Source organism: Triticum urartu, chromosome 7A (assembly GCF_056163025.1).
Source record: "Triticum urartu cultivar PI428250 chromosome 7A, HENAU_Tu73, whole genome shotgun sequence".
Taxonomy (NCBI): domain Eukaryota; kingdom Viridiplantae; phylum Streptophyta; class Magnoliopsida; order Poales; family Poaceae; genus Triticum; species Triticum urartu.
The window spans coordinates 501790735-501810205 of record NC_141879.1 but is presented as its reverse complement, the minus strand read 5'-3'; the positions used below and the strand labels follow the sequence as shown (position 1 = coordinate 501810205).

The 19471-nt window shown below is 50.4% G+C and overlaps 1 protein-coding gene across 1 annotated transcript in view; it reads right to left on the bottom strand.

Moving 5' to 3' along the window:
• Positions 1–3656: 3656 nt before the first annotated feature.
• Positions 3657–19471, bottom strand: part of LOC147960144 (uncharacterized) — a 43233-nt gene continuing 27418 nt past the window's right edge. The window contains exon 4 of the mRNA XM_087533178.1: positions 3657–3803. Within this exon, the coding sequence (XP_087389304.1) occupies positions 3657–3803 (147 nt within the window). The remainder of the gene's footprint in view (positions 3804–19471) is intronic.

Below are 19471 nucleotides of genomic sequence, written 5' to 3'. Positions count from 1 at the left end.
TGCCTGCAAAGTACTCAGAGTTGACTTGATCCTCGTAAGCGAACTCAACAGGCTCCTCGTTCATGAACTCGTCTCCCGGCTCTACCCAAACAAGAACAACAAGCAAACGGAACACAATCAACCACATGCAATGCTCAAACAACATGATGCAAACATGGTATGATATGCGGGATGCGGTATGTGATGCATATGCAAGATTTGACAAGGAATTATTGAACCTGGCCTCAACTTGGAAATCCAAGAGTTCCACTGGAAAGGTGATGTGATTTCGGTTGAAATCGATATAAAGATCACCGGAATCGGATGCATGGTTGGGAAATGGCAAGCAAAACAAATATGGCACCGGTCTTCGATAATCAGCAAGTGACCAACTAAATGCATCAAGATAAATATGCTACAGCACTCAAACATGGCAAAAAAAATACATGGCAGGGATCCACTCATGAATCTTGACAAAAGATGAACACTGAGCTATGGCTAGTTCATCCATCAACAGGTTCAAACAAGCATGGCAAAAGTGCAAATGACAACAGGTTTCAGACTTAGTGAAATTAACACAAGTCTGGAATTCATCATGAGGAAGCAAACTTTAGAGCATGAAAGCTACATGCTACAGGAACTTAACATGGCAAAGCAAGGCATGGCATGAAGCTACTAAAAGCACTTAACAAAAGTCCCTTAGTGACATTGAGCCAAAAGGGATCAGAAAGTACAATTGCAAGCATGTGAACATAGCAAAAACACAAACAGATTCAGACTTAGTGAAAAACTGGAGCATGCAAAACAGTTAACGAGTAGGCATATTTACGAGCTCGATGCACTCACTTTAGTGCATTGCATGACAAACTAAGCATACACCCATCAAGAAGACATGGCATAGCAGCTAGACATGGCAAGAGCAACAACATAGAATGCACGGATCAATAGCAACATCCTCGGCAAAATCGCAAACATGTCAACAATCTGCCAGGATTCACTTTATAGCAAAAAAGAGCTCGATTGACTCAAGCTAGGGTGCTCCATAATTGCAAAAAAAAGACATGGATGGATAGAGCACCACAATATTAACAAAACATCCTTACTTATCATCCTCAAAAGAGGCACGGATCACTAGGAAACAACATGAACATATGGCATAACAACAAAATCAGGACAAGGGCTTAGTGGAATTCGAAGTCCCTGAAATCAGCATCAACGATTACGCTACTTTGCAAGCTTGTGCTAGTCACCACAAATATCACAAAAATATATGGCAAGCACCTCTGTAAAGATGGCATGGCATATAACAAAACACATGTAGAGCTCAGGATCATATCATGCACACATTAATCATGGAAAAAATGACAAAAGGCTATTTGCCGAAACCGATCTCACAAATTCCTCACATAGCCCTCTTCCAACAGCATTTCGGGATCAAGATGAGCTCAAATGAAAATGATGCAATGATATGAAATGATGTACTCGTCGAGGCGAACATTTTGATATGCTACACGCACAAATCGGATCTACGATGAGAGAGTTATGACATGCCAAAGTTTGCAAAACAATTAGGATTAGAGGGGAAAAAGTCAACCGTCTTCGGATCCAGATCTGGCCCGGGAGCACTGTTCACGCACTGTAGCAGCTCGAGGTCGCCCGAGCTAGAGGACGTCGCCGGATTGGGGCTCCGGTGGCCGACCGGGAAGAGGAGGACGGAGAGGAGAGGGCGGGACAGCCAGGTTGCGGCGAGGAGGCGGCGTTGGCGCGGGCTCCAGGTGGCGTGGACGCGCGGTGGCGAGGCAGTCGGCGGCGGCGCCAGCGGGCCGGACTGCGGCGGCGGCGGCAGCCCGCAACGGTGGAGCGGCGAGCGGGGCGCCTCGGGCGGAGGAGACGAGGGAGCCGAGGCGCACGGGGCGCGGCCGAGATCGGCGACGGGGAGGGCCGGCTTCGGGCTCTCGGGCCCGTGGTGGCGAAGTGGGCGCCGGTTGCCATGTGGCGGCCGGTGAGTGGCTGGCGGCGGTGTGTCTGCTAGGTGGCGGACATTGTCTGGCGGCGGCGGGGAAAAATGGCTAGGGTTAGGGGAAGGAGACCCGGGATTTCGAGGAGGGACCTATTTATAGAGGTAGGAGGAGCTAGGAAGCTCAGAATGAGGTGCGGTTTGCGGCCACGCTATCGTGATCGAATGCTCTAGACGATGGAGGGGTTTTGGTGGGTTTTGGGCCAAATTGGAAGGGTGTTGGGCTGCAACACACCCGAGGCCTTTTCGGTCCCTCGGTTAACCGTTGGGGTATCAAACGAAGTCCAAATGGCACGAAACTTGACAGGCGGTCTACCGGTAGTAAACCAAGGCCACATGACAAGTCTCGGTCCAATCCGGAAATGTTTAAAGCCCACACACGAAAAGAGGTAGAAAGGACCACCGGAGGACATAGGAGCGCCGGAATGCAAAACGGACAACGGGGAAAATGCTCGAATGCATGAGACGAACACGTATGCGAATGCAATGCACATGATGACATGATATGAGATGCATGACAAAGACAAGAACACATGGAGAAAAAAACCCAACAACGATGAAATGAAATAACTTAGTGCCAGAAACGGCAAGAGTTGGGATACATATAAGGTAAATTACATCCGGGGTGTTACATTATCTGCCTGACCAAGTCTTCATCCTCTGGTAACTCGCCCCGGTTCATGTACGCCAGGTATGGGACTGTCCAATCCGGGATAGCGTGAAGAGCTGCCACCAATTGAGCCTCCGGGTCAGGAACTGCCAAATCCTCCTCTGTAGGTATCTTGACCGACAGATTATGTAGCACATCCAGAAAGACATTGGGCAGCAAGCGACTTAGAGCATCCGCCGCTTCATTCTTTCGCCGGTCTATATGGTCAACCTGATAACCCTTGAAATGGCCAGCCACTATGTTCACCTCTCGTTGATACGCCACCATGAGTGGATCCTTGGAATCCCAAGTGTCAAGCACCTATTGAGCTACCAGGTCTGAGTCACCAAAACACTTAACCCGGCTTAAATTCATCTCTTTAGCCATCCAAAGACCATGGAGCAAGGCCTCATATTCAGCTGCATTGTTAGTGCAAGGGAACATTAAACGGAGAACATAACAAAACTTATCACCTCGTGGGGAAGTTAATATGACTCCAGCCCTCGAGCCCTCCAATTGTTTGGACCCATCAAAATGAATAGTCCAATAAGTGTTATCTGGCTTTTCCTCCGATGCCTGCAACTCTGTCCAGTCATTGATGAAGTCCACAAGTGCTTGGGACTTGATTGTTGTGCGAGGCGTATATTTTAACCCGTGAGGTCCAAGCTCAATAGAACATTTGGCAATCCGGCCAGTTGCTTCTCTATTTTGGATGATATCCCCCAAGGGGGCAGAACTGACCATAGTTATAGGATGACCCTGAAAATAGTGCTTGAGCTTCCGGCTTGCCATGAAAACTCCATACACCAGCTTCTGCCAATGTGGGTACCTCTACTTGGACTCAATAAGCACCTCACTGATATAATAAACCGGCCATTGAACCAGATACTATTTTTCGGCCTCCTTGCGCTCCACAACAATAGCCACACTAACAGCCCGGACATTAGCAACCACATATAATAACAAAGGCTCTTTATCAATAGGAGCAGCAAGGACAGGCGGCTCAGCTAGCTACCGCTTGAGACTCTCAAACGCTTCATTGGCAGCCTCACTCCAAACAAAGTCATCCGTCTTCTTCAGCATCTGATACAAAGGGATGGCCTTCTCACCTAACCGACTAATAAACCGGCTCAATGCTGCAATACGACCCACCAGACACTGAACATCATCAATACACGTCAGTTTAGCCAGAGACGTAATAGCCTTGATCTTCTCCGGATTAGCTTCAATGCCCCTGTTAGACACCAGAAAACCCAAGAGCTTGCCTGCAGGTACACCAAAGACACATTTGGCCGGATTAAGCATCATCTTATAAATCCGGAGGTTATCAAAAGTCTCCTTAAAATCATCTATCAATGTTTCCTCCTTTTTGAACTTTACCACAATATCATCCACATAAGCATGAACGTTGCGCCCAATTTGATTATGAAGACAATTCTGTACACAGCGCTAACAAGTCGCCTGGGCACTCTTGAGCCCAAAAGGCATAGATACATAGCAGAAGGCTCCAGAGGGAGTTATAAAAGATGTCTTCTCCTGGTCCTTAACTGCCATTTTGATCTGATGATAAGCAGAATAAGCATCCAGAAAACACAAACGGTCACAACCCGCCGTAGCATCAATGATTTGATCAATACGAGGGAGAGCAAAGGGATCAGCTGGACAGGCCTTGTTCAGATCTATGTAGTCTACACACATACGCCAAGTATCGTTCTTCCTTAGTACCAGCATCGGATTAGCTAGCCACTCAGGGTGAAATACCTCCACAATAAACCCCGCTGCCAAGAGTCGGGCTACCTCCTCACCAATAGCCTTGCGCCTTTCTTCATTGAAGCGGCGGAGAAACTGCCTGACCGGTTTAAACTTAGGATCTATATTAAGAGTGTGTGTCGGTGTCAAAACCGGTGGATCTTGGGTAGGGGGTCCCGAACTGTGCGTCTAGGCTGGATGGTAACAGGAGGCAAGGGACATGAAGTTTTACCCAGGTTCGGGCCCTCTCGAGGGAGGTAAAACCCTACGTCCTGCTTGATTAATATTGATGATATGGGTAGTACAAGAGTAGATCTACCATGAGATCGGAGAGGCTAAACCCTAGAAGCTAGCCTATGGTATGATTGTTGTTGTGTATGTTGTCCTACGGACTAAAATCCTCCGGTATATATAGACACCGGAGAGGGTTAGGGTTACACAAAGTCGGTTACAATGGTAGGAGATCTGCATATCCGTATCGCCAAGCTTGCCTTCCACACCAAGGAAAGTCCCTTCCGGACACGGGACGAAGTCTTCAATCTTGTATCTTCATAGTCCAGGAGTCCGGCTGAAGGTATAGTCCGGCCATCCGGACACCCCCTAATCCAGGACTCCCTCAGTAGCCCCTGAACCAGGCTTCAATGACGATGAGTCCGGCGCGCAGATTGTCTTCGCCATTGCAAGGCGGGTTCCTCCTCCAAGTACTTCATAGAAGATTTTGAACACAAAGATAGTGTCCGGCTCTGCAAAATAATTTTCCACATATTGCCATAGAGAGAATAATATTTACACAAATCTAATCTGCTGACGTATTCCGTAGTGTGACACACCACGGCCAAGCCTTTATCCGAGTCGTTTCATTATCCCACCTCAGCGCGTCATGCGAGGCGGTTTCCTTGGCACGTCTTGTTAAAGCAGAGATCGTGTCCCCTTATTCCGGGATTCTCATCAATACGGGCGTGGGTAACCAAACCGCGCCATTGATTACAGCGCTTGGAGATAAGCGAGTTTTACTAGGCTGGTGGGGACACGTAGTTGTGTCCACCCATATAAGGGGATAAGGATCCACCTTTTCACCTACGCCTTCTTCCTCCCTTGCTTATCCATTCTCGCGCACTCGAGCTCCAGTGCCCAAGTCCGCACTCCCCACCTCAACCTTCTCCAGCCATGTCCGAAGCGGGAGGCAAGTGGATGGTCTCCTCCGTCACGGAGGGACACATCAAAAAACTGAGGAAGGCCGGATACTTGTCTAACGACATCGTGTACCGGCTTCCCGAAAAGGGGAAGCTCCTCCCCACCCCAAGGCCCCATGAGAGGGTAGTGTTCCTTCCCCACTTCCTCCACGGACTGGGCTTTCCGATCCACCCATTCGTCCGGGGACTCATGTTCTACTACGGCCTGGATTTCCATGATCTGGCCCCGAACTTCATCCTCAACATCTCGGCGTTTATTGTCGTGTGCGAGGCTTTCCTCTGCATCTGCCCCCATTTCGGCCTATGGCTCAAGACTTTCAATGTCAAGCCGAAGGTGGTCCGCGGCAACCAGGCGGAGGGCAGAGGCGCCATGGTGGGCAAGATGCCCAACGTCTTATGGCTCGAGGGCTCCTTTGTGGAGACCCTGAAGGGGTGGCAATCGGGGTGGTTTTACATCATCGAGCCGTGCGACCCTGAGTGGGTCGCAGCCCCCGAGTTCCGGTCCGGACCCCCAACGCGGCTCACGTCCTGGAAAGAGACGGGCCTGTCGTGGGGCAACAAAGGAGAGGTGACTGGACTGCAAACATGCATCCAAACCCTGGTGGACAAGCAGCTCAAGCTCGTCAACGTAGTCCAGGTTATGCTCATCCGCCTGATCCTCCCGTGTCAACAACGGGCCTTCAATCTGTGGGAGTTCAACCCGGCGCAGCACCGAACTCTGAGCAGGCTCTTCGACACTACGTATGAAGATGCCTGGAAGGTGCTTTTCAAGGGCGCCGAGGCCCCCGCATCCGCCACCGAGGATCGCAGATTCAGCGCGCAGCGTCACGCTAGCGCGGTAAGTTGTTTGTACCTTTTTACAGGGTATTGGTTTTCCATAGTTTAACTCAATGTGGGATCTAAGCTCCCTTCCCTTTGACAGAGTTGGAAGGCGAAGTCCGGACAGATCGACTGTCCGGCTCCCTTGCCCGAAGACCCAGCTGATGCCCGCTTGGCGAAGCTGCTGGTTCCGGCACCCTATGTGGTGCCAGAGAAGAAGGCCACGGGGACTCGAAAGAGTGCCCGGCGCCAGGAGGCGTCGGATCCATCATCCGACGGCTCCAAGACGCACTCCTCCCATGAAGACGAGGAGGAGGAAGAAGAGACCTCTCCCCTCCAGCGGGGGAAGGGAAGAAAAGGAAGGCCGCCCCAACTGGGGAGGCCGAAGGGTCCAAGAAGGGGAAAACCCTTCCTCCGGACTACTCCACCAACGCTGATGACGACGAAGAGGAGTGGCCGACCAGGGCCAAGCCCCTGGCGAAATCGTAAGTATCCGGATACCAGAGTAATTCATAGTATTCCTTTATTGCACAGCTTTCCCTTATGTCGAATATGATTATGCAGCCCACCCAAAGACCGGCTCGACACATCGTCGAGCGGTTCACTGGACTCGTCGGATGTGAATTCGCTTCCGACGGCTTCCTCCCCCCGCCCTACGGACGACGCCGAAGTGTTGTCCCAATAGGTTCCAAGCCAGGAGGAGGTGGTCCTGGAGGCGCCGCAAGGCGACCTCCCGGACTCCAGGGGTGACGGGGAAAAAATCTCCCAGGGCTCCAAGTCCAGTTCTAGGCCGGACACCGCTCCGGAACCTTCAAAGGTTCCAGAGTCCAGCGGGCGACCTCCTTCCAAGAGGAGCAGGCCCTCCGTGCCGGTGACCCCCGTCCAACCGGAGGTGCCAGACAATCTGTTGCAGGCGCTCAAGGGCGCCTCCATCGACGAGGAGCACCGCACCATTATGAGTGTGGTGGTCTAGAAGGTTCAGTCTGCCAAAAGCGGACTGACTGAAGCTTGTACTAGCCTTTTGACAGGCTTTGAGGTAAGTAAAGAATGTGTAAATAATATTACCGCATAGACAGTAGCCCCTGATGCTCTTTTTGGCGTTCGGGAAGAAAAGCCGAATAGAGGATCAAATAAAATTCACGGGAGTCTAACAAAAAGGAGTCAATATGCGTATGCAGGCTTCTCTACTTGCGTCCGCCGCAGTGACAGCGGAAGTGGACACGCTAAAGTAGAACCTCGAGCGGTCCGAGCAAGTGCTCAGGAGTGCCAAGAAGCAGCTCAAGGACAATGAAGGTAAGAAATACCTTGTTTAAATATATATATAAAAAGGTGCAATTGCAAAAAAATTGACAGGATTATCGTGGCTATTGTAGGGGCCACGTCTGAGGTGGCGACCCTTAAGCAAGCGCTGCTCGAGGCCGAGAAGACGGCGGCCGCGGAGCGCACCGAGTGGGAGAAGTATGAGGCCGAGGTTGGCAAGGTGCGGCAAGAGCTCCAGGCTCTTATGGAAAAACATGAGAGTTTCGAGCTTGACTCAAAGACGCGAGCATCCGAGCTCGCGGTGGCTATTGAAAATGCCAAGTCTGCCAAGGCCAAATCCCAGAAGACCCTCCAGGAATTGGATGAGGCGAAAAGATAGCGGCAGGTAAGGCATTCTTTATGCAAAGCAAACACATAAACGTGAGTTACTTGTTACTTACCCGAATCCGGAGCTCTCCAGGAGCATTCGCAGATCTTCCCCGTAGCGTGTCCGATGCTGATGCATTCTATCGAGCCGAGGAGGGCAGCTCAACAGAGAAGGTGTTCTGGTCTCAGTATGCTGAGGCCGGACACCCCGTGCCCTTGATTGACCAGCTGAAGCAACTGGTCGAGCTCCACAAGGCGGCCGAACAGGCCATGAAGGGCCTCATAGTTCGGCTGTGGCCTGGAGAGGCTCAGCCTGGGAGCTATTTCGGGCTGGTGCGGTGGCTGGTGGAGGCCTGTCCAAGGCTCGAAGTCATCAAGCGCTCTGTCTGCATTGAAGGTGCCCGTAGGGCCCTTGCCCATGCTAAGGTGCACTGGGGCAAGCTGGATGCTGAGAAGCTTGTGAAGGACAGGCCACCGCCGGGGAAAGAGCATCGCAAGCCCGAAAATTATTATAAGGATGTTCTGAAGGGTGCCTGCCTTGTGGCGGATGAATGTTCCAGAGATGTAATTTTTTGAGTAAAACTCGCTCGTTTTGTCCTGTGCGCTGAAAACTTGTTCATATGCGCTAAGCAATGCTGTTTGAATTTAAAATATTACCTTATGTGCGGCTGTTTATCAATTCTGAGAGATGGCGAGTCGTCGGCTTCTACCCCCATGCCGCTAGTGCTGGGGTGTTCGGGGATAAACCTGAGCGCTCTTTTTCCCATGTTTGGGTCCTTCGAGGGAGGTGCTCAGCCCAACGAACAAGGCAATCGGACTATAATGCGTGAACACTCTCACTTAGCCATAGAATTCTATAATTTTAAATTTCGGCGAAGCCCCTGGTATTCGGAAGACCGAGTTCGGGGTGCTATCCACGCCTTGGCCGGACAGAGCCGGCTCCTCGCTCTAAGCGGCATAAGTATTTAGGGACTCGAAAAACCTCTAGAACAGCGACCAGCTCTCGCTTCATTATGACAGTCAGTTTTAGCTTTCTCCACTGACGTGCTCGACCCAGCTCAACTGGGGCACAATCGTAGTGGTTCTCCTAGTGCTACCTTAGCCGATATAGCGAAACGTAAGGCACCAAAACATAGGAGCCGGGCAAACCCAACTATTGACCCAAGACATGATTCGGAGTCGATGCATATAATGCTATAAGTTCGGGGTGCCGCACTTGTTAAAGTGTTCGGACTTCTCACACCATATTGTGGGGTACTAAAGCCTCTGGCGTATTTTGGTCGTACCAAAGTGTACGGATGCAACATGTTGTTAAGGAACATATATTAAAAAAGAGTAATGCAAAAATAGACAAAAGCTATGCATTGTTTATTAAAGAGGGCTGCGATCAAAGCAGAACGATACAAATAATGCAATAAGCAAAAGGTTGGACTATGTAACATGTCTGTTCCAGGGGCAAGCTGCGGAATAGTATGCGAAACAGGTATACTGCTTGTGATAGAGACCACCTGGGAGTTCCGTAATGCGGCGTGGCTTGTCTGCTTCCCTGGTTCTTGCATCGTTCGTGCGGCAATTGAACTGCCGAACAGGCCTTCCGAAGAGTGGAGTCCTGAAAGTAAGAGAAAATTAAAAAATCGGCAGCCCCTGGTGCGGTTTAAGCCGTGTTTCGAGCGTGCCGTGATGGTGCCCCTCCCCCTGTACCCATGGTATTTCTAGAGCGTAGTTATGTACGCAAAGTACTAGTATCGCATTTTTGCGAGGGCTGGGGTTGGGGCCGCATTGCTACGCCTGCTTGGGTCGTGCCAGGCGGTCTTGTTGTAGGTTACTCCGGGCGTGCGGTGTCCGGTCGTTTAATGGCCGGACTGGAGAACTGCCTAGATAGGCTGCTTTGTACTTCTGCTGGAAGGGCCGCCATGTGCTCCTCCGTTCAGAGGGAGCGTTCGGTGTTTCCATTGAACGTAATTACTCCTCGAGGGCCTGACATTTTGAGCTTAAGGTATGCGTAGTGCGGTACCGCATTGAACTTGGCGAATGCGGTTCGCCCGAGCAGTGCATGATAGCCACTGCGGAATGGGACTATGTCGAAGATTAACTCCTCGCTTCAGAAATTATCTGGAGATCCAAAGACCACTTCAAGTGTGACTGAGCCTGTACAGTTGGCCTCTACACCTGGCATTATGCCTTTAAAGGTTGTTTTGGTGGGCTTAATCCTCGAGGGATCTATGCCCATTTTCCGCACTGTATCCTGGTAAAGCAGGTTCAGGCTGCTGCCGCCGTCCATAAGGACTCTAGTGAGATGAAATCCGTCAATAATTGGGTCTAGAACCAATGCGGCGAATCCGCCATGATGGATGCTAGTGGGATGGTCCCTTCGATCAAAGGTGATCGGGCAGGAGGACCATGGGTTGAACTTTGGGGAGACTGGCTCTACTGCGTATACGTCCCTTAACGCGTGCTTCCGCTCCCTTTTGGGGACGTGGGTTGCGTATATCATGTTCACCGTCCGCACTTGTGGGGGAAAACCCTTCTGTCCACTATTGTTCGGCGGCCGGGGCTCCTCGTCGTCATTGCTATGCAGCCCCTTGTCTTCATTTTCGGCATTTAACTTGCCTGCCTGCTTGAACACCCAACAATCCCTGTTGGTGTGATTGGCCGGCTTTTCGGGGGTGCCATGTATCTGGCATAAGCGGTCGAGTATTCGGTCCAAATTGGATGGGCCCCTAGGATTCCTTTTGAATGGCTTTTTCCGCTGACCGGATTTAGAGCCTCTGAATCCGGCATTAACTACCGTATCCTCAGTATTGTCGTCGTTAATGTGGCGCTTCTGCTTGTTGTGACGCGACCTGCCACTACTTTCCCTGGTATCCGGATTACCAGGGTTCTTGGTCATATTGTTGCTATGAGCAAGCCAGCTGTCTTCTCTCGCGCAAAAGCGGGTCATGAGTATCGTGAGTGCTGCCATAGACTTCAGCTTTTCCTGTCCAAGGTGCCAGGCAAGCCACTCGTCACGGATATTATGCTTGAAGGCTGCTAGGGCCTCAGCGTCTGGACAGTCGACTATTTGATTTTTCTTTGTTAGGAACCGTGTCCAGAATTACCTGGCTGATTCCTCTGGCTGCTGAATTACGTGACTTAGGTCATCGGCGTCTGGGGGTCGCACATAAGTTCCTTGGAAATTGTCGAGGAATGTGGCTTCGAGGTCCTCCCAATAGCTGATTGATCCTGTTGGCAAGCTGTTAAGCCAATGCCGAGCTGGTCCTTTAAGCTTGAGTGGGAGGTATTTGATGGCGTGGAAATCATCGCCGCGGGCCATGTGGATATGAAGGAGATAATCCTCGATCCATACCGCAGGATCTGTTGTGCCATCATATGATTCGATGTTTACGGGTTTGAAACCCTCGAGGATTTGATGATCCATTATTTCGTCTGTGAAGCATAGTGGGTGTGCGGCGCCTCTGTACTGGGCTATATCACGACGTAGCTCCAATGAGCTTTGTCTACTGTGTTCGGCCCTGCCAAATTTGTGGCCGGCGTGACGGTTACCGTCTCGAGCCGTGGGGCGCCCACGCGATCCGTAGATCGATCTTGTTTGCCTTGCCTTGTCCTCCAACATATCTCGTAAGTCCGGCGCATATTCCCGTGCCTTGGTACGGGGTGCGGCTTGAGTGGAGGGCCGAGAGGCCACTCTGTCGCGGCCACGAGGTGGCCGGTCGGCCGCATCAAGTGCTTCCTCTTCTAATCGAGGTAGGAACCTGCGCTTTGGGTAGCTCTTGGAGGGGCGTTCGAGTTTATGCTCTTCGGCCGCAAGGACTTCAGTCCATCTGTCGACTAGCAAATCTTGGTCAGCTCTAAGTTGTTGCTGTTTTTTCTTGAGGCTTCTTGCCGTGGCCATAAGCCTGCGTTGAAAACGCTCTTGCTCGACGGGATCCTCTGGCACGACGAATTCATCGTCATCAAGGCTTGCCTCGTCTTCGGAGGGAGGCATATAAGTATCGTCCTCGACCTCTCTGTCTGCCGCTCTCTCATGAGGGTTGGTTTCTCCATCCTCCTATGCTAAATCTTGCTGGAGGGGATTTTCTTCGGCACTTTCCGAAGTATTATTATCTCCCGTGCTGGAATCACCGTATTTGTTTTGGCGGGATTTTGAGTGGCGCCGCTGACGCCGACGCTTAGGCTGTTTCTTGGAGGGGTCATCCTCCGCTGTTCCATCGCCATCTCCTTCTTTTGGGGTGTCCACCATGTATATGTCATATGACGAGGTGGCTTTCCAGGGCCTGATAGGCGCTGGTTCTTCATCGTCTCCTTCATCGGCGTCCATACCGTCGATGTCTTCAGAGTCGAAGTCGAGCATGTCGGTTAAGTCGTCGACAGTGGCTACAAAGTGGGTGGTGGGTGGGCTTTGAATTTCTTCATCGTCCGAATCCCAACCTTGCTGACCGTAGTCCGGCCAGGGCTCTCCTGATAAAGAGACAGATTTTAGTGTCTTCAGAATATCGCCGAAAGGCGAGTCCTGAAAGATGTCCGTGGCAGTAAACTCCATGATTGGCGTCCAATCGGATTTGATCGGCAGGGGCGCGGAGGGTTTGGAGTCCGGAGAGGAGTCCGGCTCCTTGGAGTCACGAGTCTCGCAGAGTGCGGGGCTGGTGTTCGGCTCGATCGCCATCGCAGCCCCCGAGGCGGCGTCCAAACACCCATCCTCGATCGGCATAGTTGGCTCCGAATTAAGGGTCGAAGCCGATGCGGGTGCGGCCTCCAGGGCACTGTTCGGCGGCAGAGCTAGATCATGCTCGTCGTGACAGTGCGGCGCGCTCAGCAGTGGCTCGAATCCGTCGAAGATCAAGTCCCCGCGGAAGTTAGCCGTGTAGTTTAAGCTTCCAAATCTGACCTGACGGCCAGGGGCATAGCTTTCGATCTGCTCCAGATGTCCAAGTGACTTGGCCCGCAGTGCGAAGCCGCCGAAGACGAAGATCTGTCCGGGGAGGAAGGTCTCACCCTGGACTGCATCGCCATTGATGATCGTAGGAGCCATCAAGCCTGACGGCGACGACACAGAGGAACTCTCAATGAAAGCACCAATGTCGGTGTCAAAACCGGCGGATCTCGGGTAGGGGGTCCCGAACTATGCGTCTAGGCCGGATGATAACAGGAGGCAAGGGACACGAAGTTTTACCCAGGTTCGGGCCCTCTCGAGGGAGGTAAAACCCTACGTCCTGCTTGATTAATATTGATGATATGGGTAGTACAAGAGTAGATCTACCACAAGATCGGAGAGGCTAAACCCTAGAAGCTAGCCTATGGTATGATTGTTGTTGTGTATGTTGTCCTATGGACTAAAACCCTCCGATTTATATAGACACCGGAGAGGGTTAGGGTTACACAAAGTCAGTTACAATGGTAGGAGATCTGCATATCCGTATCGCCAAGCTTGCCTTCCACGCCAAGGAAAGTCCCTTCCGGACACGGGACAAAGTCTTCAATCTTGTATCTTCATAGTCCAGGAGTCCGGCTGAAGGTATAGTCCGGCCATCCGGACACCCCCTAATCCAGGACTCCCTCAGTGTGCTCAGCGAGTTCCCTCGGTACACCTGGCATGTCAGAAGGTTTCCATGCAAAGATGTCCCGGTTCTCACGGATGAACTCGATGAGCCCGCTTTCCTATTTTGGATCCAGGTTAGCGCTGATGCTGAACTGCCTGGATGAATCGCCGGGAACAAAGTCAACCAGCTTAGTCTCTTCAGCTGATTTAAACTTCAAAGCCGGATCATGCTCTGTAGTTGGTTTTTTCAGAGAAGTCATATCTGCTGGATCAACATTGTCTTTGTAAAACTTCAACTCCTCTGTTGCACAAACCGACTCAGCATAGGCCGCATCACCTTCTTCACATTCCAAAGCAATCTTCCGGCTCCCATGCATTGTGATGGTCCCCTTATGACCCGGCATCTTAAGCTGCAGATAAACATAACAAGGCCTTGCCATGAACTTAGCATAAGCCGGCCGTCCAAACAAGGCATGATATGGGCTCTTGATTTTCACCACTTCAAAAGTCAATGTTTCTGATCTTGAATCATGATCATCTCCAAAAGCAACCTCTAGAACTATCTTACCAACTGGGTACGCCGATTTACCAGGCACCACACCATGAAAGACGATGTTCGGCGGTTTAAGATTCTTATTTGTCAACCCCATGCGACGGAAGGTTTCATAATAAAGGATATTGATACTGCTCCCTCCATCCATGAGTACCTTGGTGAACTTGTACCCCCCCCAACCTGAGGTGCCACCACTAATGCCAGGTGACCCAGATTATCAACCAGGGGTGGATGATCCTCTCAACTCCACAAAATGGGTAGTTCAGACCAGCGCAGATAACGGGGCACTGCTGGTTCAATGGAGTTTACTACCCTTTTATGAAGCTTCTGGTCGTGCTTACACAAACTAGTGGAGAAGACATGGTACTGCCCACTATTCAACTGCTTCAGATTACTCTGATAACCCGATTGTTGCTGCTGCTGACTCCCTTGATGATTATAACCTCCCCAGTTACCCTGATTGCCTTGATTGCCATGTCCAGTTTGGTTGCCTTGGAATCCTGAACCGGAGTTGCCTCCACCATAACCCGGCCCATGAAAACCGCCTCCTGAACCGCCGGGCGGTCCATGGTCTTATTGAAAGAGATTTGAATTCTTGAACTCCCGCATAATGAAGCAATCCTTCCAAAGATGCGTAGCTGGCCTTTCCTTCGACCCGTGCTTTGGGCAAGGCTAATTTAGCAGGCGCTTAAGATTGGGACCTGATCCTCCACCCCGCTGGGGCGGTTTACCCTTACGGCGCTGACCATTATCCTGGGCGTTGGTGTTCGCCATAAAGTCCAAGCTATTATCCGCCTTACGCTTACCGTTGTACCCATGACCCGTCGGGTTATGCTGCTGCCCCTTGGCACTGCCATTCTTCTTTCCCTTCCCCGTCTTTTCATCCTAAGACTCAGGGTGCTTAGTACTATCTGAATCGGCATACTTAACCAGAGCTGCCATAAGCGTGGCCATGTCATTGCAGTGACGCTTGAGCCTTCCCAACTTCAGCTTCAAAGGCATAAACCGGCAGTTGCTTTCCAATGTCAGGACCGCCGTGTCAGCATTGATGTGGTCTGATGAATGCAGAATGGCTGATACCCGCTTCACCCAATGGGTTGTAGACTCCCACTCCTCTTGAACACAGGCGGCTAAGTCCACAATTGACATGGGTTGTTTGCACGTAGCTTTGAAATTCTGGATAAATCAGCTTTTTAACTCGGCCCATGATAGGATGGAGTTAGCTGGGAAGCTTTTTAACCAAGTACGAGTTGTCCCTTCCAGCATCATGGTGAAGTAATTAGCACATGCTGCATCATCCACGTCCAGCATCTCCATCGCCATCTCATAGCTCTCCACCCATGACTCAGGGGGTAAATCGGCAGTGTAATTGGGCACCTTACGAGGACCCTTGAAATCCTTGGGCAGCTGCACATTACGTATGGCCGGGGTAAGACACGGCACCCCCAAAGAACTGAAAACCACGCCCGGTTCCACCGAAGTAGTTGGACAAACCGGAGTAAGCAGACAGCCCGCGTACTGCGTTGCTAACTCGGTTTCTCGACGTGCCCTACTGTGATCCACCACATCCTGGGCATTAGCACCGCCACCGCCGGGTTATTACCTCACGGCGGGTTACGATTTCACGCACTGCTTGATACGACTGGTTCATCAATATGCCTGTTGTAGCTCCGACTTGGGCGGGGGGTCGAATGAATCCTCTCACGACTGTGCGAATAAGCCTGCTGTTGAGTCAAAGCTGTTTGAAGGAGCTCCCTAGCCCGTCGTGTTTCAACTACTACAGGAGATTCATCATCGATTGAGAGAGCTTCCAATCATGAAGCGGCGGCAATGATGTTATCCAACGGGTTAGAGTAATGACCCGAAGGCGTTGAGACGTGTTGTGATGGGATATTGTTCTGACAAGGCGGATCCATCGCGCGCGGCTAAACCGGCGCCCCTGTTCCAGGTGCCTCCACCTGGTTTACCACTGGCTGGTTGCTAGTGCCTGCTCCCGGCGTGTTAAAGAGGTTCCTTCCCTTGTAAACCGACGGTAGGTGAGACCGGTACCTTCTCCTCATGACATCATCTGACGCGCTCTGATCCAGCATAAGCCGATAAGCCCGTGCCTCTAACTCGGCCCGCTCTGTGGCCATCCTGGTATTCTCTGCCGCCAAATCCACCTTAGCCTGAGCTATCTAATCCTTCACCTTTGCAACCTCTATGTTATGCTGATCCTGATCTGCCGGATTAACCTCGGCCACTAGCAAAGTTGCCAAAGTGTCGAATAAATCGGACAAAGCCTGAGCTGACGGTGGTGCAGAGCCCCCTGCTCAAGCTAGTGTCGCAGCTGTTGAACCGGAAACCACCGCTGCGGCAGTAGAAGAATGTTGCACCGATTGAGTACCGACCATGAAGATCGCAACCCGGCTCGGCGGATCAGAGAGATCCGAAATACTGTCGCCATCGGAACCGCCACTAATCCGACCATCATGCAGCTGATACAGCGACTCGGTCTCTCCGGTTGAAGACTCGTCATCAGAGAAAACGACGGTTTCGCCACCAGATACCGATCTATCCTCAGATTCCGCTCCGTGGATGACTCCCACGAAGGCACGCTTTCCGATAGGCTGAACTCGGGCAGGTCTTGCACGCTGAGCCGTCTCGACAATGTCGGTGCAGATGTCCGGCTCAGGGCCCGGTTCGCCGATCTTGCCAATGGAAACGTGTATTCCACCAAAGGGGACCTGGTACCCGTACTCAATCGAGGCGGCCTCGGGGCCCTAGCCTGCGTCGTCGATGTAGAGCTTGCCGCGGCAACTCTTGGTCATCCGGCCCACAGCATATCCCTTGAGTCCTTCAAAGCCGCCCTTCAAGAACTCGAAACCATCGTGCGACAGCTCCACGATGGGCACCAACTGTCATGGTTTTGTCATGGCAGATGTCCTCGTGAAAGGACTTAGTCGTGGAGCCATCACGACGGGTTAGCTTGAAGGGGTTAAAGCGGACAAGGGATGCGAGGAATTATACTGGTTCGGCCCCTTACGATGAAGGTAAAAGCCTACGTCCAGTTGTGATGGAATTTCAAGGGTTTCGATGACCAGGGAGTGAATCCGCTTTGCCTGGCTCTCGAGTTATTGTTTTGTTGTCCCTAAACCGCCGCTGGGTCGTCCCTTTATATACACAGGTTGACACCCGGCGATTTACAGAATCCCGAGGCCGGTTCATAAACGTGCTCGGCTCGGTTTCTACCTTTCCTTGCCTTACAACATAAGTTACATATCATATGACGGTTTATGTCTATGGGCTGTAATCCGCCTTTCGGCCCTGGGCCTTCATGTTAAATCTCCTCCGTAAAGCGCCATACTTATTGTCTTCATGGGCTTCAAACATGACTAACTCATTGTGGGCATAACCCGGCCCGTCATGGCCGGTTTATACTGCTACCTCTTGAGCACTGCATTGGTTTTCCCTTGAAGAGGAAAGGGTGATGCAGCAAAGTAGCGTAAGTATTTCCCTCAGTTTTTGAGAACCAAGGTATCAATCTAGTAGGAGGCTACACGCGAGTCCGTCGCACCTACACAGAACAAATAAATCCTCGCAACCAACGCGATAAGGGGTTGTCAATCCCTACACGGTCACTTACGAGAGTGAGATCTGATAGATATGATAATATAATATTTTGGTATTTTTATGACAAAGATGCAAAGTAAAATAAAAGGCAATGAAAATAACTAAGTGTTGGAAGATTAATATGATGGAAGATAGACCCGGGGGCCATAGGTTTCACTAGTGGCTTCTCTCGAGAGCATAAGTATTCACGGTGGGTAAACAAATTACTGTTGAGCAATTGACGGAATTGAGCATAGTTATGAGAATATCTAGGTATGATCATGTATATAGGCATCACATCCGAGACAAGTAGACCGACTCCTGCCAGCATCTACTACTATTACTCCACACATCGACCGCTATCCAGCATGCATCTAGAGTATTAAGTTCAAGAGAACAGAGTAATGCTTTAAGCAAGATGACATGATGTAGAGGGATAAATTCATGCAATATGATTAAAAAAACATCTTGTTATCCTCGATGGCAACAATACAATACATGCCTTGCTGCCCCTACTGTCACTGGGAAAGGACACCGCAAGATTGAACCCAAAGCTAAGCACGTCTCCCATTGCAAGAAAGATCAATCTAGTAGGCCAAACCAAACTGATAATTCAAAGATACTTGCAAAGATAACCAATCATACATAAAATAATTCAGAGAAGATTCAAATATTGTTCATAGATAAACTTGATCATAAACCCACAATTCATCGGTCTCAACAAACACACCGCAAAAGAAGATTACATCGAATAGATCTCCACAAGACAGGGGGAGAACTTTTTATTGAGATCCAAAAAGAGAGAAGAAGCCGTCTAGCTAATAACTATGGACCTGAAGGTCTGAGGTAAACTACTCACACTTCATCGGAAGGGCTATGGTGTTGATGTAGAAGCCCTCCGTGATCGATGCCCCCTTCGGCGGAGCTCCAGAACAGGCCCCAAGATGGGATCTCGTGGATATAGAAAGTTACGGCGGTGGAATTAGGGTTTTGGCTCCGTTTCTGATCGTTTGGGGGTACGTAGGTATATATAGGAGGAAGGAGTACGTCGGTGGAGCAATAAGGGGGCCCTTGAGGGTGGACGGTGCGCCTGGGGGGGTAGGCGCGCCCCCTACCTCGTGGCTTCCCTGTTGGTTGCTTTACGTAGGGTCCAAGTCTCCTGGATCATGTTCGTTTCGAAAATCACGTTCCCGAAGGTTTCATTCCATTTGGATTCCATTTGATATTCTTTTTCTGCAAAACTCTGAAATAGGCAAAAAACAGCAATTCTGGGCTGGGCCTCCGGTTAATAGGTTAGTCCCAAAAATAATATAAAAGTGGATAATAAAGCCCAATAATGTCCAAAACAGAAGATAATATAGCATGGAGCAATCAAAAATTATAGATACGTTGGAGACGTATCAAGCATCCCCAAGCTTAATTCCTGCTTGTCCTCGAGTAGGTAAATGATAAAAACAGAATTTTTGATGTGGAATGCTACTAGGCATAATTTCAATGTAATTCTTCTTAATTGTGGTATGAATATTCAGATCCGAAAGATTCAAGACAAAAGTTTAATATTGACATAGAAATAATAATACTTCAAGCATACTGACTAAGCAATTATGTCTTCTCAAAATAACATGGCCAAAGAAAGTTATCCCTACAAAATCATATAGTCTGCCTATGCTCCATCTTCACCACACAAAGTATTCAAATCATGCACAACCCCGATGACAAGCCAAACAATTTTTTCATACTTTTAATGTTCTCAAACTTT